Raw genomic sequence first — 26467 nt, 5'->3', positions numbered from 1 at the left:
AACCAAACAAGTATCATACGGGGTCAATCAAAAAGTTCATACCACGGTCCATGGGGGAGTCTGAGGCCATTTTTGTGTCAGTAATTGAGGATCATGTGTTTAATGTAGCGCAACTGATAGGAAACGACACGTCCAGAAGGCAATTTTCCCTTGTTAAAGTGTCCGCCATGGCTGCGTGAGCACTGACGATGTTTTGCTTGCTAAATATGTCAATGAAGAGTGATGGCGAGTGCAATAACACGAGCAAGCGTCAGTGTCACAGGTCCAACAATAGTGCATTGGGAGTGTGCGCTTGGAAATTCAGCCTCGCTGCTGGGATTTTCAGTTTAAAAGTGCTTTTAGTAAGTTAGTGGGAGCACACAGTTGTATGTGTCTGCAGCTTTAAAGGGGAACATTATCGCAGTTTCAAAAGGGTTAAAAACAATAAAAATCAGTTCCCAGTGGCTTGTTTTATTTTTCAAAGTTTTTTTTCAAAATTTTACACCTCCCGGTATATCAATCAATCAATCAATGTTTATTTATATAGCCCCAAATCACAAATGTCTCAAAGGACTGCACAAATCATTACGACTACAACATCCTCGGAAGAACCCACAAAAGGGCAAGGAAAACTCACGCCCAGTGGGCAGGCAGAATTCACATCCAGTGGGACGCCAGTGACAATGCTGACTATGAGAAACCTTGGAGAGGACCTCAGATGTGGGCAACCCCCCCCCTCTAGGGGACCGAAAGCAATGGATGTCGAGCGGGTCCAACATGATACTGTGAAAGTTCAATCCATAGTGGCTCCAAGACAGCAGCGAGAGTCCCGTCCACAGGAAACCATCTCAAGCGGATCAGCAGCGTAGAGATGTCCCCAACCGATACAGGCGAGCGGTCCATCCTGGGTCCCGACGAGCGGTCCATCCTGGGTCTCGACTCTGGACAGTCAGTACTTCATCCATGGTCATCGGACCGGACCCCCTCCACAAGGGAGGGGGGGACATAGGAGAAAGAAAAGAAGCGGCAGATCAACTGGTCTAAAAAGGAGGTCTATTTAAAGGCTAGAGTATACAAATGAGTTTTAAGATGAGACTTAAATGCTTCTACTGAGGTAGCATCTCAAACTGTTACCGGGAGGGCATTCCAGAGTACTGGAGCCCGAACGGAAAACGCTCTATAGCCCGCAGACTTTTTTTGAGCTCTAGGAATCACTAATAAACCGGAGTCTTTTGAACGCAGATTTCTTGCCGGGACATATGGTACAATACAATCGGCAAGATAGGCTGGAGCTAGACCGTGTAGTATTTTATACGTAAGTAGTAAAACCTTAAAGTCACATCTTAAGTGCACAGGAAGCCAGTGCAGGTGAGCCAGTACAGGTATATATGTATGTATATATGTATATAAAGGTATATACAGTACAGGCGTAATGTGATCAAACTTTCTTGTTCTTGTCAAAAGTCTAGCAGCCGCATTTTGTACCAACTGTAATCTTTTAATGCTAGACATTAAAAAAGGAAAAAGCTTTAAAGTTGTTGATTTTCGCTATTTGCGGTGCGACTCATTTCCCTGTGACGTCATACAGGGCTGCCAATACAAACAACATGGCGGTTACCACAGCAAGATATAGCGACATTAGCTTGGATTCAGATTCAACAGATTACGCATGTATTGAAACAGATGGTCGGAGTATGCAGGCAGATAGCGAAAACGAAATTGAAGAAGAAACTGAAGCTATTGAGCGAATACTACTGACGCTATTCGGCCATAGCGTGGGTGTACCTAATGAAGTGGCCCATAGCAGGGCTGCCTTATTAGCATCGCCGGTAAAATGTGCGGACCAAACGATCAGGACTTTCGCATCTTGTGACACTGGAGAAACCTAAATCCGTCGATTGGTAAGTGTTTGTTTCGCATTAAATGTGGGTATCTAGTTTCAAATGTACATACAGCTAGCATAAGTAGCATGTTAGCATCGATTAGCGTAGCATGTTAGCATCGATTAGCTGGCAGTCATGCCGTGACCAAATATGTCTGATTAGCACATAAGTCAACAACATCAACAAAACTCACCTTTGTGATTTTGTTGACTTAATTGTTGCAAATGCATCTGCAGGTTATCCATACATCTCTGTGCCATGTCTGTCTTAGCATCGCCGCTCAAATGTGAAGACACTCAGGTACATTCAATGGGGGTCTGGCGGCAGATTTCTTGCCAGTGGTGCAACTTGAATCCCTCCCTGTTAGTGTTGTTACACCCTCCGACAACACACCGACGAGGCATGAAGTCTCCAAGGTTCCAAAAAATAGTCAAAAAAACGGAAAATAACAGAGCTGAGACCCGGTGTTTGTAATGTGTTGAAAATGAAAATGGTGGGTGTGTTACCTCGGCGACGTCACATTCTGACGTCATCGCCTCCAGAGCGATAAACAGAAAGGCGTTTAATTCGCCAAAATTCACCCATTTAGAGTTCGGAAATCGGTTAAAAAAATACATGGTCTTTTTTCTGCACCATCAAGGTATATATTGACGCTTACATAGGTCTGCTGATAATGTTCCCCTTTAAAAGCCTACTGAAATGAGATGTTCTTATTTAGACGGGGATAGCAGGTCCATTCTATGTGTCATACTTGATCATTTCGCGATATTGCCATATTTTTTCTGAAAGGATTTAGTAGAGAACATCCACGATAAAGTTCGCAACTTTTGGTCGCTAATTAAAAAGCCTTGCCTGTACCGGAAGTAGCAGACGATGTGCGCGTGACGTCACGGGTTGTGGAGCTCCTCACATCTGAACATTATTTACAATCATGGCCACCAGCAGCGAGAGCGATTCAGACCGAGAAAGCGACGATTTTCCCATTAATTAGGGGCGTTATGGCGTAGTGGGTAGAGCGGCCGTGCCAGAAACCTGAGGGTTGCAGGTTCACTTCCCACCTATTGACATCCAAAATCGCTGTGTCCTTGGGCAGGACACTTCACCCTTGCCCCCGGTGCCGCTCACACCGGTGAAGGGGCCGTAGGCGCAAACTGGCAGCCACGCTTCCGTCAGTCTACCCCAGGGCAGCTGTGGCTACATACTGTATGTAGCTTACCACCACCAGGTGTGAATGAATGATGGGTTCCCACTTCTCTGTGAGCGCTTTGAGTATCCAACAATAGAAAAGCACGATATGAATATAATCCATTATTATTATTATTAATATGACTGAGGATGAAAGATTCGTGGATGAGGAAAGTGAGAGTGAAGGACTAGAAGAAAAAAAAAGACTATACAGTGGGAGCAATTCAGATGTTATTAGACACATTTACTAGGATAAATCCGGAAAATCCCTTATCCACTTATTGTGTTACTAGTGTTTTAGTGAGATCTGCAGACCCCTCCAAGGTTTCGTCATTGTCATCCCATTGGGTTGAGATTTTTTCTTGCCCTGATGTGGGATCTGAGCAGAGGATGTCGTTGTGCCTTGTGCAGCCCTTTGAGACAATCGTGATTTAGGGCTATACAAGTAAAAATTGATTGATTGATTGATTGATCATATGGTCGTACCTGTACAACCTGAAGGTCGGCCCCGCACCTTTCTTCAGCACCAGTCGACAAGTGGTGGCGATGCCCATCTGCCCTTCGCAAGGGACCCTCTTCGAAACACGATCTTTCGAAATGATCGCTGCATAATACACCGTACTTTGTGTGTGTGGTCCAATCCAACAGCGTTCGCTTGACATCTCTGTTCCATAGTAAAGCTTCACCGTCATCTTTCGGGAATGTAAACAAAGAAACACAGGCTGTGTTTGTGTTGCTAAAGGCGGCCGCAATACACCGCTTCCCCTCTACAGCTTTCTTCTTTGATGTCTCCATTGTTCATTGAACAAATTGCAAAAGATTCAGCAACACAGATGTCCAGAATACTGTGGAATTTTGCGATGAAAACAGACGACTTATAGCTGGGAACGGTGCTGGAACAAAATGTCCTCTACAATCCGTGACGTCACACGCACGTGTCATCATACCGCGACGTTTTAGCAGGATACTTCCGCGCAAAATTTAAAATTACAATTTAGTAAACTAAAGCGGCCATATTGGCATGTGTTGCAATGTTAATATTTCATCATTGATATATAAACTATCAGACTGCGTGGTCGGTAGTAGTGGCTTTCAGTAGGCCTTTGAATGTAAATATGAAGATACACCGCTTCCCACCTACAGCTTTCTTCTTTGATGTCTCCATTGTTCATTGAACAAATTGCAAAAGATTCAGCAACACAGATGTCCAGAATACTGTGGAATTTTGCGATGAAAACAGACTATTAATAGCTGTCTACGATGCTGGAACAAAATGTCCTCTACAATCCGTGACGTCACGTGCAGGCGTCATCATACCGAGACGTTTTCAGCAGAATATTTTAGTATACTAAAGCGGCCATATTGGCATGTGTTGCAGTGTTAATATTTCATCATTGATATATAAACTATCAGACTGCGTGGTCGCTAGTAGTGGCTTTCAGTAGGCCTTTGAATGTAAATATGAAGATACACCGCTTCCCACCTACAGCTTTCTTCTTTGATGTCTCCATTGTTCATTGAATAAATTGCAAAAGATTCAGCAACACAGATGTCCAGAATACTGTGGAATTTTGCGATGAAAACAGACTACTAATATCTGTCCACGCTGCTGGAACAAAATGTCCTCTACAATCCGTGACGTCACGTGCAGGCGTCATCATACCGAGACGTTTTCAGCAGGATATTTTAGTAAACTAAAGCGGCCATATTGGCATGTGTTGCAATGTTAATATTTCATCATTGATATATAAACTATCAGACTGCGTGGTCGCTAGTAGTGGCTTTCAGTAGGCCTTTAAATGTAAATATGAAGATACACCGCTTCCCACCTACAGCTTTCTTCTTTGATGTCTCCATTGTTCATTGAACAAATTGCAAAAGATTCAGCAACACAGATGTCCAGAATACTGTGGAATTTTGCGATGAAAACAGACTATTAATAGCTGTCTACGATGCTGGAACAAAATGTCCTCTACAATCCGTGACGTCACGTGCAGGCGTCATCATACCGAGACGTTTTCAGCAGAATATTTTAGTAAACTAAAGCGGCCATATTGGCATGTGTTGCAATGTTAATATTTCATCATTGATATATAAACTATCAGACTGCGTGGTCGCTAGTAGTGGCTTTCAGTAGGCCTTTAAATGTAAATATGAAGATACACCGCTTCCCACCTACAGCTTTCTTCTTTGATGTCTCCATTGTTCATTGAACAAATTGCAAAAGATTCAGCAACACAGACGTCCAGAATACTGTGGAATTTTGCGATGAAAACAGACTATTAATAGCTGTCTACGATGCTGGAACAAAATGTCCTCTACAATCCGTGACGTCACGTGCAGGCGTCATCATACCGAGACGTTTTCAGCAGAATATTTTAGTAAACTAAAGCGGCCAAATTGGCATGTGTTGCAATGTTAATATTTCATCATTGATATATAAACTATCAGACTGCGTGGTCGCTAGTAGTGGCTTTCAGTAGGCCTTTGAATGTAAATATGAAGATACACCGCTTCCCACCTACAGCTTTCTTCTTTGATGTCTCCATTGTTCATTGAATAAATTGCAAAAGATTCAGCAACACAGATGTCCAGAATACTGTGGAATTTTGCGATGACAACAGACTATTAATAGCCGTCTACGATGCTGGAACAAAATGTCCTCTACAATCCGTGACGTCACGTGCAGGCGTCATCATACCGAGATGTTTTCAGCAGAATATTTTAGTAAACTAAAGCGGCCATATTGGCATGTGTTGCAATGTTAATATTTCATCATTGATATATAAACTATCAGACTGCGTGGTCGGTAGTAGTGGCTTTCAGTAGGCCTTTGAATGTAAATATGAAGATACACCGCTTCCCACCTACAGCTTTCTTCTTTGATGTCTCCATTGTTCATTGAATAAATTGCAAAAGATTCAGCAACACAGATGTCCAGAATACTGTGGAATTTTGCGATGAAAACAGACTATTAATAGCTGTCTACGATGCTGGAACAAAATGTCCTCTACAATCCGTGACGTCACGTGCAGGCGTCATCATACCGAGACGTTTTCAGCAGAATATTTTAGTAAACTAAAGCGGCCATATTGGCATGTGTTGCAATGTTAATATTTCATCATTGATGTATAAACTATCAGACTGCGTGGTCGCTAGTAGTGGCTTTCAGTAGGCCTTTAAATGTAAATATGAAGATACACCGCTTCCCACCTACAGCTTTCTTCTTTGATGTCTCCATTGTTCATTGAACAAATTGCAAAAGATTCAGCAACACAGATGTCCAGAATACTGTGGAATTTTGCGATGAAAACAGACTACTAATATCTGTCCACGCTGCTGGAACAAAATGTCCTCTACAATCCGTGACGTCACGTGCAGGCGTCATCATACCGAGACGTTTTCAGCAGGATATTTTAGTAAACTAAAGCGGCCATATTGGCATGTGTTGCAATGTTAATATTTCATCATTGATATATAAACTATCAGACTGCGTGGTGGCTAGTAGTGGCTTTCAGTAGGCCTTTAATGCTCATGAGCTCTTGTTGTCCACACCTGTCCCCTGCAGAGTGCGTGTCTCCAGGACGCAATATTCTGCATATCTTCCTCCGAACCGCTGTCCTTGGTTTTGGTGTTATTCTTTTTGTCAGAGTTACAAATCTGGGAAAAGAAAGCAGGCCAAATTGCACGTCCACTGCAGAGGACGCTGTTTTCCAGGGGAATATGCACTGTAACTTTGCACTTCTTCAACGTAACAGATGCCATAGGGAAAGACGTGGCCGTGCCAGCAACCTGAGGGTTCCTGGTTCGATCCCCACCTTCTACCAACCTAGTCACGTCCGTCGTGTCCTTGAGCAAGACTCTTCACCCTTGCTCCTGATGGGTGGTGGTTAGGGCCTCGCATGGCAGCTCCCGCCACCAGTGAGTGAATGTGTGTGTGTGAATGTGGAAGTAGTGTCAAAGCGCTTTGAGTACCTTGAAGGTAGAAAAGGGCTATGCACGTATAACCCATTTACCATTTACCAAAGATCACAAAGAGCAACGTCACATTAAGTAGTTGGAATGGAGAAAGACGCAAGCGTTAGCCATGTGAGCTAAGTGCTAACATTCCAGTCACATTTGAACAGCAATGCTAAATTTGCCTGTTTGCTAGGGATGGGTACTGTTCACATCTGGACCATCCATCCATCCATCCATTTTCTACCGCTTATTCCCTTTCGGGGTCGCGGGGGGCGCTGGCGCCTATCTCAGCTACAACCGGGCGGAAGGCAGGGTACACCCTGGACAAGTCGCCACCTCATCGCAGGGCCAACAGAGATAGACAGACAACATTCACACTCACATTCACACACTAGGGCCAATTTAGTGTTGCCAATCAACCTATCCCCAGGTGCATGTCTTTGGAAGTGGGAGGAAGCCGGAGTACCCGGAGGGAACCCACGCATTCACGGGGAGAACATGCAAACTCCACACAGAAAGATCCCGAGCCTGGATTTGAACCCAGGACTGCAGGAACTTCGTATTGTGAGGCAGACGCACTAACCCCTCTGCCACCGTGAAGCCCCACATCTGGACCAATACGGTACCAATTCCCAGTACCTGGAAATTAATACCGCACCAAGTTTTGAGACTTTTCTGTGTAAATACAATGTTAATTGTTTGATAATAACAAGATTTTTTTTAAATGTAAAAGTTCAAAAATAAGTTGGTTGTGATAACTGTGGTGTCCAGGTTGTATTTTATTTTCTTATCACATTTGAGTCTCATTATTACAATTGCAATTTCTAGAGCAGGGGTCGGGAACCTTTTTGGCTGAGAGAGCCAAAAAGCCAAATATTTTGAAATATATTTCCGTAAGAGCCATATGATATTTTTTTTAAGACTGAACACAACTAAACGCGTGCATTTTTAAGTAAAACCAACATTTCTAGAGTATAATTGGTAAATAAATGATAAATGGGTTGTATTTGTATAGCGCTTTTCTACCTTCAAGGTACTCAAAGCGCTTTGCCACTACTTCCACATTTACCCATTCACACACTGATGGAGGGAGCTGCCATGCAAGGCACTAACCAGCACCCATCAGGAGCAAGGGTGAAGTGTCTTGCTCAGGACACAACGGACGTGACGAGGTTGGTACTAGGTGGGGCTCGAACCAGTAACCCTCAGATTGCTGGCATGGCCACCCTCCCACTGCGCCACGCCAGGTCTCTTATTCTTTGTAATAACATTGTTATTCTGAAGCTAACTGTGGAGGGGGGCGTGGCCTGCGGGCCTGCAGCGACAGGTGCATAGAAGGGCCTCGTTATCTAATCACCTGTCGCTCTGTTATAAGCAGCAGCCAGGAGGACAAACGGGGTTGGGGCTGGAAATACAATTGCTGGAAAACAACTGAGAGATTTATTGAAAAATAAAACTATTCAAACCCTGAAACAGGCTCTCGTGTCGGTGCTTGGGGGTCTGAAGAACCCCCAGGAGGGCAAGCCTCACAGTAACCAATAATAAATAAATAACTTCTTACCATTGACGCAACTTCTTGAACAGGTGCGGTAGAAAACGGATGGACGGATTAAAAATGCAGGAGAATAATTTATATTTTGAACATTATTTTCAACACTGTGATTACCAGTGGAATTATTCATTACTTATCGTGTTAAGCAACGTCAGCTCAGATTTATCTGAGAGCCAGATGCAGTCATCAAAAGAGCCACATCTGGCTCTAGAGCCATAGGTTCCCTACCCCTGTCCTAGAGTGTAGTACACTATTGCGGGGTTTTTCAACCACAGTGCCGCGGCACACTAGTGTGCTGTGAGATACAGTCTGGTGTGCCGTGGGAGATTATCTAATTTCACCTATTTTGCAAACCAGTAATTATAATGTGCCGTTGTTGAGTGTCGGTGCTGTCTAGAGCTGGGCAGAGTAACTGTGTAATACTCTTCCATATCAGTAGGTGGCAGCCGGTCGCTGATTGCTTTGTAGATGTCTTTCACAGTATCATGTTAGACCCGCTCGACATCCATTGCTTTCCTCCTCTCCAAGGTTCTCATAGTCATCATTGTCACCGACGTCCCACTGGGTGTGAGTTTTCCTTGCCCTTATGTGGGCCTACCGAGGATGTCGTGGTGGTTTGTGCAGCCCTTTGAGACACTAGTGATTTAGGGCTATATAAGTAAACATTGATTGATTGATGTCAGAAACAGCGGAAGACAGAGTGAAGGTAAAAAGCTATTTCGTGCTCAAACCAAAAATAAACAAAAGGTGAGTGCCCTTAAAAGGCATTGAAGTTAAGGGAAGGCTATGTATAACCAAACTAAAACTGAACTGGCTACAAAGTAAACAAAAACAGAATGCTGGACGACAGCAAAGACTTACTGTGGAGCAAAGACAATGTACATCCGAACATGACATGACAATCAACAATGTCCCCACAAAGAAGGATAAAAACAACTGAAAGATTCTTGATTGCTAAAACAAAGTAGATGTGGGAAATATCGCTCAAAGGAAGACATGAAACTGCTACAGGAAAATACCAAAAAAAGAGAAAAAGCCAGCAAAATAGGAGCCACAAGACAAGAAGTAAAACACTACACACAGGAAAAGAGCAAAAAAGTCCAAATAAGTCAGGGTGTGATGTGACAGGTGGTGACAGTACACCTACTTTGAGACAAGAGCTATAGTCATGCATGCTTGCTTATGCTTTAAAGTCATATCCAACAATTGCGACAACGACTTTTTACTGTCAACTGAGTTTATGATTTCTGCTGGTGGTGTGCCTTGGCTCAAAAAAGGTTGAGAAACGCTGCCCTTTAGAATATCTAAAGCTGCATTTCTATTAGTGAATTAGTGAAGTGAATTATATTTATATAGCGCTTTTCTCAAGTGATTCAAAGCGCTTTACATAGTGACACCCAATATCTAAGTTACATTTAAACCAGTGTGGGTGGCACTGGGAGCAGGTGGGTAAAGTGTCTTGCCCAAGGACACAACGGCAGTAACTAGGATGGCACAAGCGGGAATCGAACCTGCAACCCTCAAGTTGCTGGCACGGCCACTCTACCAACCGAGCTATGCCGCCCCTAGAAATGCGCCATGTTCGCTGTACCGCTCTGTTCCATGGTAAAGCTTCACCTTCGAGAATGTAAACAAGGAAACGCCGGCTGTGTTTGTGTTGCTAAAGGCGGCCGCAATACACCGCTTCCCACCTACAGCTTTCTTCTTTGACGTCTCCATTATTGATTGAACAAATTGCAAAAGATTCAGCAACACAGATGTCCAGAATACTGTGTAATTATGCGATTAAAGCAGACTACTTTTAGCTGGTATCGGGCTGGAAGAAAAAGTCTGAGACGTCACGCGCACGCGTCGTCATACCGACATTTTCAACAGGATACTTTGCCCGAGATTTAAAATTGCAATTTAGTAAAGTAACCCAGCCGTATTGGCATATGTTGCAATGTTAATATTTCATCATTGTTATATTTCCTACCGCTTGTCCTTTGGGCTTCAATTTGTCTGCAGAGCTGCTTGTCTTGCATGTGATGTGTTGCCTGTTGAGAAAATCTCCTGATGATTGAGGGAACCCCTCATGAAACAGTTCTGTAGAGATGAAGTAGTCTTGTGATTTTTCCCACACCTACATATTGCGCTCTACCACGGTGAAGTGAAGTGAATTATATTTATATAGCGCTTTTCTCAAGTGACTCAAAGCGCTTTACATAGTGACACCCAATATCTAAGTTACATTTAAACCAGTGTGGGTGGCACTGGGAGCAGGTGGGTAAAGTGTCTTGCCCAAGGACACAACGGCAGTAACTAGGATGGCACAAGCGGGAATCGAACCTGCAACCCTCAAGTTGCTGGCACGGCCACTCTACCAACCGAGCTATGCCGCCCCTAGAAATGCGCAAAAACCTAAATATTGCAATTAGAAACGAGTAGTGGAAACAACAATATTTCAAAAAAACCGCTGAAATATCGCTAAAACGTTTTTGCGCTCTCAAAAGCTAGTTTTTGAGGAGTTTCGATATTGAAGTTTTGCCGCATTTAGAAGACCATTTAGACCAGGGGTCGGGAACCTTTTTGGCTGAGAGAGCCATTAAAGCCAAATATTTCAAAATGTATTTCTGTGAGAGCCGTATCATATTTTTTAACACTGAATACAACTAAATGCATGCATTTTTAAGTAAGACCAACATTTTTTGAGTATAATAAGCCCCTTATTCTTTTTAATAAAATTGTTATTCTAAAGTTAACCAATAATAAATGTTATACTTCTTACCATTAATGCGACATCTTGAACAGGTGCGGTAGAAAATGGATGGTTGGATTAAAATGCATGAGAATGTTTTATGTTTTGAACATTATTTTTTAACACTTATTACCAGTGGAATTATTCATTACTTATCATGTAAAGCAATGTCAGTTCAGATTTATCCGAGAGCCAGATGCAGTCATCAAAAGAGCCACATCTGGCTCTAGAGCCATAGGTTCCCTACCCCTGTTTTAGACAGTTATGTCTCGCGGGATGAGATTTTACGAGAATTACGGCTCATGACACAAAACACTCTTTAATGGAAACATCTTCGCTTCGCAAATGTCCTTTGTCGAAATTTTGGAATGTCAGTTGGATGACACATGGACATACAGGCTAACGGGCTTTTATGTTTGTGTCATTGACCGGGCTAGCATGCTAAACATTACACCAGGAGCTGAGCACCATCACACGAAGCATTGGTTGCAGGGACATACCAACTTTGTGAGACAAGATCATAGACTGTATGATACAGTTTACATACCAAATGGAAATGTTTATTTATTACAAGTAATTAAAAAAACACAAATGCCTGACTTAGCTAGTTTGTCAGATGAACAAATCTTCCCCGCCTTCAATAGTCTCTATCTTTCTAAGGCATCCCCGGTACAAATCTTGATTTTGTTCCTGGCTTTTGTCTTGAATAAGTTGAGAACTGTAACTTTTAGATGTTTAGTAACTTTACCAGTGGCAGTAGCCAGACCAAGATGGCGGTGTATAACTGGCAACCTGGATGTGACACTCACAGACTTACTAATTGGTCATACAGTGGAGGGCATGGAAATGAAAACAATGACAATATTTCGGGGCTGTAAATCTAATTTTGAAATGAGCATATCCCGGCTGAACTACTGTTAGCACTTATAGAGGTATTGGAAAAGAAGATGATTTATGAATGCCTTTTCACATATATTTAATGCTGACTTGACTTGACATTATTACATATGGCCCCTTTAAATGTCTGCATGTGCTCCATGGTTGCCGATAAGTGCTTATGCTGACCTCTATTTATTTACTCCGCACCGCATTGATGTCACCCAGGAGATGGGGGTGGCTCCTGCTTTAATTCTCTCTCTGACACGACCCCTTCAAGCGCGTGGGTGGCTGTAGGATTGTAGGCTATGCTAATTCACCTCCAGCTCCTAATATCCATCGCCTATTGCCATGATCCATCACTTCCTTATTCACCAGCGAGAGCCCCCCCCCCAATCTCATGCCTTGCATCTGTCATGGGGCTACCACTTCACATTTTTGTTCCTTTTCTTTTGAAAAGAAAAGGGGACTCCCTTAGTCCTCATTTTGCCTCCCCCTCTTGGAGCCAAATCGCACAATGGCAGGGTTCCATTTAGTGATGCGTTGCTGCCCAAGAAGTATTTTCAGCCTTGAAGTTCACCACCTCCCATTAAACAAGTGTCCATTCTTGTGCCGCGCTGAAGGGGTTCCCAAAAGTAGGTGAGGTCTGGGGTCTGTTAGACCTGCTGCCGCATCCTCCAGGCTCGCCAGCTGTTCAAAATTATCGTTCACTCCCTGCGATACACACCAAAGATGAGTCCTTTAAGATGCTTTAATGGAGGGGTCACCAAGGCGGTGCCCGCGGGATCCAGGTCGCCCGTAAGGACCAGATGAGTCGCCCTCTGGCCTGTTCTAAAAATAGCTCAAATAGCAGTGAGCTGCCTCTATTTCAAAAATATATATATATGTTTACTAACAAGCTGGTCTCGCTTTGCTCGACATCTTTAATTCTAAGAGAGACAGAAATCAAATAGAATTTGAAAAAACACCAGAAAATATTTTAAAGACTTGGTCTTCACTTGTTTAAATCATTTTTTTACTGTCCTTCTTATAATTTTCAGAAAGTCAAATTTAGAGAAGAATTACAACCTTAAAAATGATTTTAGGATTTTTAAACACATATACCTTTTTTGGCTTTTAAATTCCTTCCTCTTCTTTCCTGGCAATTTAAATCAATGTTCAAGTAAATTTATTTTTTTTATTGTAAAGAATAATAAATAAATTTGAATTCATCCATCCATCCATCCATTTTCTACCGCTTATTCCCTTTTGGGGTGGCGGGGGGCGCTGGCGCCTATCTCAGCTACAGTCGGGCGGAAGGCGGGGTACACCCTGGACAAGTCGCCACCTCATCGCAGGGCCAACACAGATAGACAGACAACATTCACACACTAGGGACCATTTAGTGTTGCCAATCAACCTTTTTAATTAAATTTTTCATTTTAACATCTGTTTTTTCGACGAAGAATATTTGTGAAATATTCCTTATATTATTCACATGTGAATAATGCAGTATAATAGACTGTATTTATGTTATTCACATGTGAATAATGCTGTATAATAGACTGTATTTATGTTATTAACATGTGAATAATGCTATATAATAGACTTTATTTATTCAATTAAAATGTGAATAATGCTGTTAAATAGACTACATCATTCACATGTGAATAATGCTGTATAATAGACTGTATTCATGTTATTCACATGTGAATAATGCTATATAATAGACTGTAGTTATATTATTCACATGTGAATAATGCTGTATAATAGACTGCATTTATGTTATTCACATGTGAATAATGCTGTATATTAGACTGTTTTTATATTATTCACATGTGAATAATGCTGTATAATAGACTGTAGTTATGTTATTCACATGTGAATAATGCTGTATAATAGAGAGTATTTGTATTATTCACATGTGAATAATGCTGTATAATTGACTGTATTTATGTTATTCACATGTGAATAATGCTATATAATAGACTTTATTTATATCATTCACATGTGATTAATGCTGTATAATAGACTGTATGTATATTATTCACATGTGAATAATGCTGTATAATAGACTGTATTTATATTATTCACTTGTGAATAATGCTGTATAATAGACTGTATTTATATTATCCACATGTGAATAATGCTGTATAATAGACTGTATTTATATAATTCACATGTGAATAATGCTGTATAATAGACTGTATTTATATTTATTCACATGTGAATAATGCCGTATAATAGACTGTATTTATATTATTCACATGTGAATAATGCTGTATAATAGACTGTATTTATATTATTCACTTGTGAATAATGCTGTATAATAGACTGTATTTATATTATTCACTTGTGAATAATGCTGTATAATAGACTGTATTTATATTATCCACATGTGAATAATGCTGTATAATAGACTGTATTTATATAATTCACATGTGAATAATGCCGTATAATAGACTGTATTTATATTTATTCACATGTGAATAATGCCGTATAATAGACTGTATTTATATTATTCACATGTGAATAATGCCGTATAATAGACTGTATTTATATTATTCACATGTGAATAATGCCGTATAATAGACTGTATTTATATTATTCACATGTGAATAATGCCGTATAATAGACTGTATTTATATTATTCACATGTGAATAATGCCGTATAAAAGACTGTATTTATGTTATTCACATGTGAATAATGCTGTATAATAGACTGTAGTAATATTATTCAGATACACAGTAAGGATTTTTTACTGGAATAGGAAGCGTCTAGTCATTTTTGTGCGATGCCGTATATTAAAAAAAACCCTAATGCTATCCTTTTGGGAGTACCTCACATGCAAAAATGCTTTTCCTAGCTGCAGGCTGTGTGTGGAAGCTAAAATGTTAGCATTTGCATTTTCTCAGGAGCTATCTATACATGCACTGCAGTGTAATATCTCTCTGTCTGACCAGTGCACTGTTGGGGTTCTGAATTAGCATGTGGTCAGTATCGGGGAGGGGGGGGGAATGGTTAATGCTTTACAAACTTGACAGAAGAAGAGCTACAAAGGAAATGCTGGCCTATTGAAAGGCCCCCCCCCCCCCCACTCCTGCATGCCCAGCATTCCAATGCGCTGTGTAAAGGTTGGGCCAGCAGAGAGCAACGCGGTGGCCTTTTCACACCAGGGCCACTTTATATATACACACACACACACACACACACACACACACACACACACACACACACACACACACACACACACACACAAACAACTCGCGTCGTTTTTGTCCGACGCTGAAGACGCTCCAGTTGCACCTTCTGCCACCTGTTTTCTCCCCCAGCACCTGTGACAATGCATGCACAAAATGGCATGGAAAGTGTCGGAAAAGTCTGCACTTTTACAGGTGAGACTTAGTTGCAGTAATTGCCGCGAAGCCACCTGCTGTGCTAAGTGGTCAGCATCAGTCAGCTCTCAGCTGCCGTGCTGAAAGGCTAATATTGGCCCCGTTCGGAGTGTGTGCACATGAGCAGGTGCATCATCGTCTGAAAGATTATTATTATAGTTGACCGAGCTTTTTTTTTTGCTGTTTAATGGAGTCAGCCCGTGTATTATGCACTGTTGACTCCTCTCAGTGGGAAAACAACTTCTTATTGAAATTTGAACAAGATGCAGACATGACCGTGCACTGAAGTTCAGGTACGCTGTCTGCCATCACTACACTTGTGCATCACTACACTTGTGCATCACTACACTTGTGCATCACTACACTTGTGCATCACTACACTTGTGCCATCACTACACTTGTGCATCATTACACTTGTGCATCACTACACTTGTGCATCACTACACTTGTGCATCACTACACTTGTGAATCATTACACTTGTGCATCACTACACTTGTGCATCACTACACTTGTGCATCACTACACTTGTGCATCACTACACTTGTGCATCACTACACTTGTGCATCACTACACTTGTGCATCACTACACTTGTGCATCACTACACTTGTGCATCATTACACTTGTGCATCACTACACTTGTGCATCACTACACTTGTGCATCACTACACTTGTGCATCATTACACTTGTGCATCACTACACTTGTGCATCACTACACTTGTGCATCACTACACTTGTGCATCACTACACTTGTGCATCATTACACTTGTGCATCACTACACTTGTGCATCACTACGCTTGTGTATCATTACACTTGTGCATCACTACACTTGTGCATCACTACACTTGTGCATCACTACACTTGTGCATCACTACACTTGTGCATCATTACACTTGTGCATCACTACACTTGTGCATCACTACGCTTGTGCATCACTACACTTGTGCATCACTACATTTGTGCATCACTACACTTGTGCCATCACTACACTTGTGCATCACTACACGTGTGCATCACTACACGTGTGCATCACTACACTTGTGCATCATTACACTTGTGCATCATTACACTTGTGCCATCACTACACTTGTGCACCACTACACGTGTGCATCATTACACTTGTGCATCACTACACTTGTGCATCATTACACTTGTGCATCACTACATTTGTGCATCACTACACTTGTGCATCATTACACTTGTGCATCATTACACTTGTGCATCACTACACTTGTGCATCACTACACTTGTGCATCACTACACTTGTGCATCACTACATTTGTGCATCACTACACTTGTGCATCACTACACTTGTGCATCACTACACTTGTGCACCACTACACTTTTGCCATCACTACACTTGTGCATCATTACACTTGTGCATCACTACACTTGTGCATCATTACACTTGTGCATCATTACGCTTGTGCATCATTACACTTGTGCATCACTACACTTGTGCATCACTACATTTGTGCATCACTACACTTGTGCATCACTACATTTGTGCATCACTACACTTGTGCCATCACTACACTTGTGCATCACTACACGTGTGCATCACTACACGTGTGCATCATTACACTTGTGCATCATTACACTTGTGCATCTCTACACTTGTGCATCACTACACTTGTGCATCACTACACTTGTGCATCACTGCACTTGTGCATCACTACACTTGTGCATCACTGCACTTGTGCATCACTACACTTGTGCATCACTACACTTGTGCATCACTACACATGTGCATCACTACACTTGTGCATCATTACACTTGTGCATCACTACACTTGTGCATCACTACACTTGTGCATCATTACACTTGTGCATTACTACACTTGTGCATCATTACACTTGTGCATCACTACACTTGTGCATCACTACACTTGTGCATCATTACACTTGTGCATCACTACACTTGTGCATCACTACACTTGTGCATCACTACACTTGTGCATCACTACACTTGTGCATCACTACACTTGTGCATCACTACACTTGTGCATCACTACACTTGTGCATCACTACACTTGTGCATCACTACAGTTGTGCATCACTACACTTGTGCATCATTACACTTGTGCATCACTACACTTGTGCATCACTACATTTGTGCATCACTACACTTGTGCATCATTACACTTGTGCATCACTACACTTGTGCATTACTACACTTGTGCATCACTACACTTGTGCATCACTACACTTGTGCATCACTACACTTGTGCATCATTACGCTTGTGCATCACTACACGTGTGCATCATTACACTTGTGCATCATTACACTTGTGCATCACTACACTTGTGCATCACTGCACTTGTGCATCACTACACTTGTGCATCACTACACTTGTGCATCACTACACTTGTGCGTCACTACAATTGTGCGTCATTACACTTGTGCGTCACTACACTTGTGCGTCACTACACTTGTGCATCACTACATTTGTGCATCACTACACTTGTGCATCACCACACTTGTGCACCACTACACTTGTGCCATCACTACACTTGTGCACCACTACACTTGTGCATCATTACACTTGTGCATCACTACACTTGTGCATCATTACACTTGTGCATCACTACACTTGTGCATCACTACATTTGTGCATCACTACACTTGTGCATCACTACATTTGTGCATCACTACACTTGTGCATCATTACACTTGTGCATCACTACACTTGTGCATCACTACACTTGTGCACCATTACACTTGTGCATCACTACACTTGTGCATCACTACACTTGTGCATCATTACACTTGTGCATCACTACACTTGTGCATCACTACACTTGTGCATCATTACACTTGTGCATCACTACACTTGTGCATCACTACATTTGTGCATCACTACACTTGTGCACCACTACACTTTTGCCATCACTACACTTGTGCACCACTACACTTGTGCATCATTACACTTGTGCATCACTACACTTGTGCATCATTACACTTGTGCATCATTACACTTGTGCATCATTACGCTTGTGCATCACTACACTTGTGCATCACTACATTTGTGCATCACTACACTTGTGCCATCACTACACTTGTGCATCACTACACTTGTGCATCACTGCACTTGTGCATCACTACATTTGTGCATCACTACACTTGTGCCATCACTACACTTGTGCATCACTACACTTGTGCATCACTACACATGTGCATCACTACACTTGTGCATCATTACACTTGTGCATCATTACACTTGTGCATCACTACACTTGTGCATCATTACACTTGTGCATCACTACACTTGTGCATCACTACACTTGTGCATCACTACACTTGTGCAAGTCCACACTGCGTATTAAGCCTCTTTTGACACTGATTTACAGGCAGGCACATTGTTGTCGTCAACTTTTCAAGGTCAAACCGGTGTTGGCCCGGTACCAACATTTTGGTCCTAGTATCGAAATGTTTTTCGATACAAAATAAAGGGGACCAGAAAAATTGTCATTATTGGCTGTATTTGAACAGAAAATCTTATAGTACATTAAACACTTGTTTATTATTGCACTCAAAGAAGAATTTAGCTCATAAATAAATAGTGAAGACAACTTGCCTTTTTGTGGTAGTACTCAGTGGCCTAGTGGTTAGAGTGTCCGCCCTGAGATGGTCAGGTTGGGAGTTCAAACCCCGGCCGAGTCATACCAAAGACTATGAAAAAATGGGACCCATTGCCTCCCTGCTTAATTGGCACTCAGCATCATGGGTTGGAATTGGGGATTAAATCACCATAAATGATTCCCAGGCGCGGCACCGCTGCTGCTCACTGCTCCCCTCACTTCCCAGGGAGTGATCAAGGGGATGGGTCAAATGCAGAGAATAATTTCACCACACCTAGTGTGTGTGTGTGTGTGTGTGTGTGTGTGTGTGTGTGTGTGTGTGTGACAATCATTGCTACTTTAACTTAAACAAAGAAAGACTCTGCTGACGTATGCAGTAACATATTGTGTCATGTTTACACCTATTATGTTCTACACATTATGAGGGACAAACAGTACAAATTGATTATTACAGTATTTTTCGGAGTATAAGTCGCACCGGCCGAAAATGCATAATAAAGAAGGAAAAAACATATATAAGTCGCACTGGAGTATAAGTCGCTTTTTTGGGGGAAATTTATTTGATAAAATCCAACAGCAAGAATAGACATTTGAAAGGCAATTTAAAATAAATAAAGAATAGTGAACAACAGGCTGAATAAGTGTAGGTTATATGAGGCATAAATAAGCAACTGCTATGTTAACCTAACATATTATGGTAAGAGTCATTCAAATAACTATAACATATAGAACATGCTATACCTTTACCAAACTATCTCTCACTCCTAATCCATAAATCCCATGAATTATTCTTCCTGGATGTCGCTTCTAAACAACTCTGCCAACTCAAAGGTATGCGCCGCTTCCTCTTGTCGGTTTTTGCTGCATATTTCACTACGTCCAGCTTGTAATCTGCACTACATGATTTCCTTTTCAACGCCATTTTTGTTCAGCCCTTCTCAGTTTTTATAAGGTACCGCCAACGATGAAATGATACATTTTAATAGCTACGGCAGTAGCATATAGCATTTAGCATTCCATGACCCACAATGCACTTCTGCCATGACCCTCCCCTGCCAAATTCTTATTGGTTGACGTGTTTGTGACGATTGCCGACATTTTCTTCGTCTCTTCCGCGAATGAGATAAATAATATTATTTGATATTTACGGTAATGTGTTAATAATTTCACACATAAGTCGCTCCGGAATATATGTCGCACTATGAAAAAAAGTGCGATTTATAGTCTGAAAAATACAGTATATCTGTCAGTAGAGTCCATATGGTAGCTCTAAAAACGACAACAAAGATGGCGGGAAGAAGACCAGGTAAATAAGACCGCCCACAAAACAAAGCATCCTGAAGAGAATAGAATGGACTTTATTGTCATTATATTTGTATATAATGAGGGCGGCATAGCTCGGTTGGTAGAGCGGCCGTGTCAGCAACTTGAGGGTTGCAGGTTCGATTCCCGCTTGTGCCATCCTAGTTACTGCTGTCGTGTCCTTGGGCAAGACACTTTACCCACCTGCTCCCAGTGCCACCCACACTGGTTTAATTGTAACTTAGATATTGGGTGTCACTATGTAAAGCGCTTTGAGTCACTTGAGAAAAGCGCTATATAAATGTAATTCACTATATAACATGATTCAGGACTGCAACTTAAGGTGCGGTAGTGGAAAGAAATATGCAATAAAAATAAATTACACAAGAAAATGGTCAGAAAGCAGCTTTAAAACGGTCTGTAATACATAATATTTGCAACATGTTGACCATCCATCCATCCATTTTCTACCGCTTATTCCCTTTTTGGGGTGGCGGGGGGCGCTGGCGCCTATCTCAGCTACAATCGGGCGGAAGGCGGGGTACACCCTGGACATTGTCTCGCCAACACAGATTGACAGACAACAAGTGGAGGGGTTCCCTCAATCATCAGGAGATGAATCTCCTGATGATTGAGGGAACCCCTCATGAAACAGTTCTGTAGAGATGAAGTAGTCTTGTGATTTTTCCCACACCTACATATTGCGCTCTACCACGGTATCGAGCACTATTCTCTGGATAATCCAATCAAGACATATATATATAAATATATATATATATATATATATATATATATATATATAATATGTGTGTGTATACATGATATGTGTGTGTATGTATATATGAGGTAGATCACCTCGACTTGGTCATTTACTAAGTAATTGATAAACGTTGAAAAACTTATTGGGGTGTTACCATTTAGTGGTCAATTGTACGGAATATGTACTGTACTGTGCAATCTACTAATACAAGTTTTAATCAATCAATCAAATCAATGAATGCCTACTGAGGCTATGGTGCTGTTAATTTATTGTGGCTCATGTACTATTATTGTTTTAGTTGCTTAAGAGATATTCCTGGCTCTGAATTTGCTCATTTCTATTTTTATGTTTTTGTGCATTATTTGTTGCCGTAATCAGGTTACTCATCAGTTACTCAGTACTTGAGTAGTTTTTTTTTTTCACATCACACTTTTTACTTTTACTCAAGTAAATATTTGGCTGACTACTCCTTACTTTTACTTGAGTAATACATCTCTAAAGTAACAGTACTCTTACTTGAGTACAATTTCTGGCTACTCTACCCACCTCTGCCCCTGAGTAAAATAATTGCCTAGGCCTGCTCTATAGTTTATACTAGACACTGATACTGCCGGTGATATCGACATCACCGTCGCATGTATCGAGCCCAGTGTTGGGCGTGGCGCATGACTTGGTTGTGTGTGTGTGTGTAGCAGCAACAAGTGTGGGCGATACCCTTCCTCTCCACTGGGGGCGCTGTGACGTCCTTGCGGAGAAAGAAGAAGAAGAAAGAGGAGTGTCCTCACTCTTCACTCCTCACTCCTCACTCTCTCTCTGCCTCCACACGCATCACAACCTCCGGCGGCGGAGCTTGTTTCTTCTCTCCGCTTCACGCCTTTTTTGCCCCGCTTGGGAGGATTTAGGCGCCCGCCCGCCCGCCTGGCCGGTGACGTGCTCCCCCCCCGGCATGTTGACACCAGAGGCGGCGTCGGATCTAGCTGCCCCCGCCGCGGTTTAAGCCACATCTCTCCCCGCGTCGCCGAGGACCATCCCCGGCCGCCTTCTCCCACCAACATGGGCTTCTACGGCACTTTGAAGATGATTTTCTACAAAGTGAGTACAAATAAAAGAAAGAAGCGATCCTGCCGCATTGTGTTCCTCCTCTTGCTCTTGGTGGTACTATGACGAAGAGTGAACGCGGGGCAGGTTGTTCGGTCACTGCGGAGGAGGACACGGCGCCGTGCCGCACACCTCCACGGCCTTTATTGCAATATCCAGTGTCCTCTTTAAATGAAACACTTGCATCAAAGGCCTACTGAAATGAGATGTTCTTATTTAAACGGGGATAGCAGGTCCGTTCTACGTTTCATACTTGATCATTTCGCCATATTGCCATATTTTTGCTGAAAGGATTTAGTTGAGAACATCGACGATAAAGTTCGCAACTTTTGGTCGCTGGTAAAAAAAAAAAAAAGCCTTGCCTTTACCGGAAGTAGCAGACGATGTGCGCGTGACGTCACGGGTTGTGGAGCTCCTCACATCTGAACATTGTTTACAATCATGGCCACCAGCAGCGAGAGCGATTCGGACCGAGAAAGCGACGATTTCCCCATTAATTTGAGCGAGGATGAAAGATTTGTGGATGAGGAAAGTGAGAGTAAAGGACTAGGGGAAAAAAAGGCAAGGGAAGTGGGAGCGATTCAGATGTTATTAGACACATTTACTCGGATAATTCTGAAAAATCCCTTATCTGCTTGTGTTACTAGTGTTTTAGTGAGATTATATGGTACCTGTACAACCTGAAAGTCAGAGGGGTGTGGTGACTGCCAGTGTCTCTGAGGGAAGCCACGTTTCTCGACGAGGCGAAGGCAGCCGGGCTGAGATTCCCCCCCTCCTCCTCCATGGTGTAACCATCCGACGGTCGGAGGTGGCCGGTGGGAGGAGGCAAGAGAGTCCGCAGCTGCAGGAAGAATGACGCGAACTCTCCGCTCATGTCTACGGTAAGAGCCGGCTTATTAACACCATTTTCTCACTGAAACCTGCCGTTTGACTTAAGGTAGGGAACCATGTTCGCTTGACCGCTCTGTTCCATAGTAAAGCGTCACCGTCATCTTTCGGGAATGTAAACAAGGAAACACTGCTGTGTTTGTGTTGCTAAAGGCGGCCGCAATACACCCTCACATTGTTTACAGTCATGGCCACCAGCAGCGAGAGTGATTCAGACCCAGAAACGACGATTTCCCCGTTAATTTGAGCGAGGATGAAAGATTCGTGGATGAGGAAAGTGAGAGTGAAGGGCTAGAACAGGGGTAGGGAACCTATGGCTCGCAAGTCAGATGTGGCTCTTTTGATGACTGCATCTGGCTCTCGGATAAATCTGCGCTGACATTGCTTAACATGATAAGTAATGAATAATTCCACTTGTAATCACAGTGTTAAAAATAATGTTCAAAACATAAAACATTCTCGTGCATTTTTAGTCCATCCATCCGTTTACTACCGCACCTGTTCAAGAAGTTGCGTTAAGAAGTTATTTATTTATTATTGGTTAGTGTGGGGCTTGCACTCCTGGGGGTTCTTAAGACCACCAAGCACCGACATGAGAGCCTGTTTCAGGGTTACAATATTGTTTTATTTTCCAATAAGTCTCTCAGTTGCTTTCCAGCAATTGTATTTTTCTCTTTCGTTCTCGCTCGCGCTCTGGCTCCAGCCCCAACCCCGTCTCTCCTCCTGGCTTTTGCATATAACAGAGCGACAGGTGATTGGATAACAAGGCTCAGGTGGGCCATCCACGCAGCTCTCGCTGATTTCGAGCCCGATCCTGGCAACACCCCAGTTTGCTGCAGGCCGGCGGGCCACGCCCCCTCCAAAGTTAGCTTCAGAATAACAATGTTATTACAAAGAATAAGAGACCTATTATACTCTAGAAATGCTGGTCTTACTTAAAAAATGACATGTTTAGTTTTGTTCAGTGTTAAAAAAATTATTATATGGCTCTTACGGAAATACGTTTTATAATATTTGGCTTTTTGGCTCTCTCAGCTAAAAAGGTTCCCGACCCCTGGGCTAGAAGGGAAAAAAAAAAGATTAGAGGGCAGTGGGAGCGATTCAGATGTTATTAGACACATTTACTAGGATGTGAATTGAAGTGAAGTGAATTATATTTATATAGCGCTATTCTCACGTGACTCAAAGCGCTTTACATAGTGACACCCAATATCTAAGTTACATTTAAAACCAGTGTGGGTGGCACCGGGAGCAGGTGGGTAAAGTGTCCTGCCCAAGGACACAACGGCAGTGACTAGGATGGTGCAAGCGGGGATCGAACCTGCAACCCTCAAGTTGCTGGCACGGCTGCTCTACCAACCGAGCTATACCAGAAAATCCCTTATCTGCTTATTGTGTTACTAGTGTTGTAGTGAGATTATACTGTTGTACCTGAAAGTCAGAGTTGTGTGGTGACCGCCAGTGTCTCTAAGGGATGCCACGTTTCTCGATGAGGCGAAGCAAAGGCAGCCGGTCAGGCCGGGCTGAGTTTTTTTTCCCCCCTCTTCCACGGTGGAAGCATCCCACGTTCAGGGGTGGCCGTTCGGAGGAGGCAAGACAGTCCGCAGCTGCCTCTTTGACAGGTGCACGATGAACGACGCAAGCTCCGCTCATGTCTACGGTAAGAGCCGACTTATTACCACCATTTTCTCACCGAAACCTGCCGGTTTACATGTGGTCGGGAACCATGTTCGCTGGACCGCTCTGTTCCATGGTAAAGCTTCACCTTCGGGAATGTAAACAAGGAAACGCCGTCTGTGTTTGTGTTGCTAAAGGCGGCCGCAATACACCGCTTCCCACCTACAGCTTTCTTCTTTGACGTCTCCATTATTGATTGAACAAATTGCAAAAGATTCAGCAACACAGATGTCCAGAATACTGTGTAATTATGAGATTAAAGCAGACTACTTTTAGCTGGTATCGGGCTGGAAGAAAAAGTCCGAGACGTCACGCGCACGCGTCGTCATACCGACATTTTCAACAGGATACTTTGCCCGAGATTTAAAATTGCAATTTAGTAAAGTAACCCAGCCGTATTGGCATATGTTGCAATGTTAATATTTCATCATTGATATATTTCCTACCGCTTGTCCTTTGGGCTTCAATTTGTCTGCAGAGCTGCTTGTCTTGCATGTGATGTGTTGCCTGTTGAGAAAATCTCCTGATGATTGAGGGAACCCCTCATGAAACAGTTCTGTAGAGATGAAGTAGTCTTGTGATTTTTCCCACACCTACATATTGCGCTCTACCACGGTGAAGTGAAGTGAATTATATTTATATAGCGCTTTTCTCAAGTGACTCAAAGCGCTTTACATAGTGAAACCCAATATCTAAGTTACATTTAAAGCAGTGTGGGTGGCACTGGGAGCAGGTGGGTAAAGTGTCTTGCCCAAGGACACAACGACAGTAACTAGGATGGCACAAGTGGGAATCGAACCTGCAACCCTCAAGTTGCTGGCACGGCCACTCTACCAACCGAGCTATGCCGGTATTGAGCACTATTCTCTGGATAATCCAATCAAGATATATATATATATATACAGTTTATATAAGAAATACTTGACTTGGGGAATTCTAGCTGTAAATATACTCCTCCCCTCTTAACCACGCCCCCAACCACCCCCCCGCCTCACCCCCGACCACACTTACCATGCGATGCAAGTGTAAGCCACTGTGACACTATTGTTCTTTTTTTTTTTTTTTATAAATGTCTAATGATAATGTCAATGAGGGATTTTTAATCACTGTTGTGCTGAAATGATAACTAAAATTGATACTGTTGTTGATAATATTCATTTTTGTTTCACTGCTTTTGGTTTGTTCTGCGTGGTGTTTGTGTCTCCTCTCAATTGCTCCGTTTATTGCAGTTCTGAGTGTTGCTGGCTCAGGTTTGGTTTTGGAATTGGATTGCATTGTTATGGTATTGCCGTGTATTGTTTTGTTGGGTTGTTGAAAAAAAAAAGAAATCGATTCTGAATCGCACAACGTGAGAGTCGCGATTCAAATTCGAATAGATTTTTTCCCCACACCCCTAGCGATTTATATCTTTACTTTTTTATTATGCATTTTCGACAGGTGCGACTTATATTCTGAAAAATACAATATAGGACTGCACGTAGGCGGTTTAAAGCGGGGATGTTGCCGCTGTCTGTCGAGAGCGATCACGCGTGAGCGATGGCTGTCTTTAAAAATATCATCAACTTTTTCCGCCAGCATCCATCCGTCCGTCCATCTGTCGTGCGTTGGGGCG

General features: G+C 42.5%; 1 protein-coding gene across 5 annotated transcripts in view; it reads left to right on the top strand.

Annotated features, from left to right (window-relative positions):
* The window catches only part of fbxw7 (F-box and WD repeat domain containing 7), a 349039-nt gene that overhangs the window by 226441 nt on the left and 96131 nt on the right, over positions 1-26467 (top strand). The window contains exon 1 of one of the 5 annotated variants that reach the window (XM_061881248.1): positions 21999-22284. The exons of the other annotated variants lie outside the window; for them this stretch is intronic. Within the exon in view, the coding sequence (XP_061737232.1) occupies positions 22246-22284 (39 nt within the window). The 5' untranslated portion in view covers positions 21999-22245. Of the gene's footprint in view, positions 1-21998; positions 22285-26467 lie in introns of those variants that run through there. 5 annotated transcript variants of the gene reach the window in all.

The sequence above is a fragment of the Nerophis ophidion genome, linkage group LG20 (assembly GCF_033978795.1).
Source record: "Nerophis ophidion isolate RoL-2023_Sa linkage group LG20, RoL_Noph_v1.0, whole genome shotgun sequence".
Lineage (NCBI taxonomy): Eukaryota > Metazoa > Chordata > Actinopteri > Syngnathiformes > Syngnathidae > Nerophis > Nerophis ophidion.
Note: the sequence above shows the minus strand (reverse complement) of the source record. Positions and strands in the feature narration are given on the sequence as shown.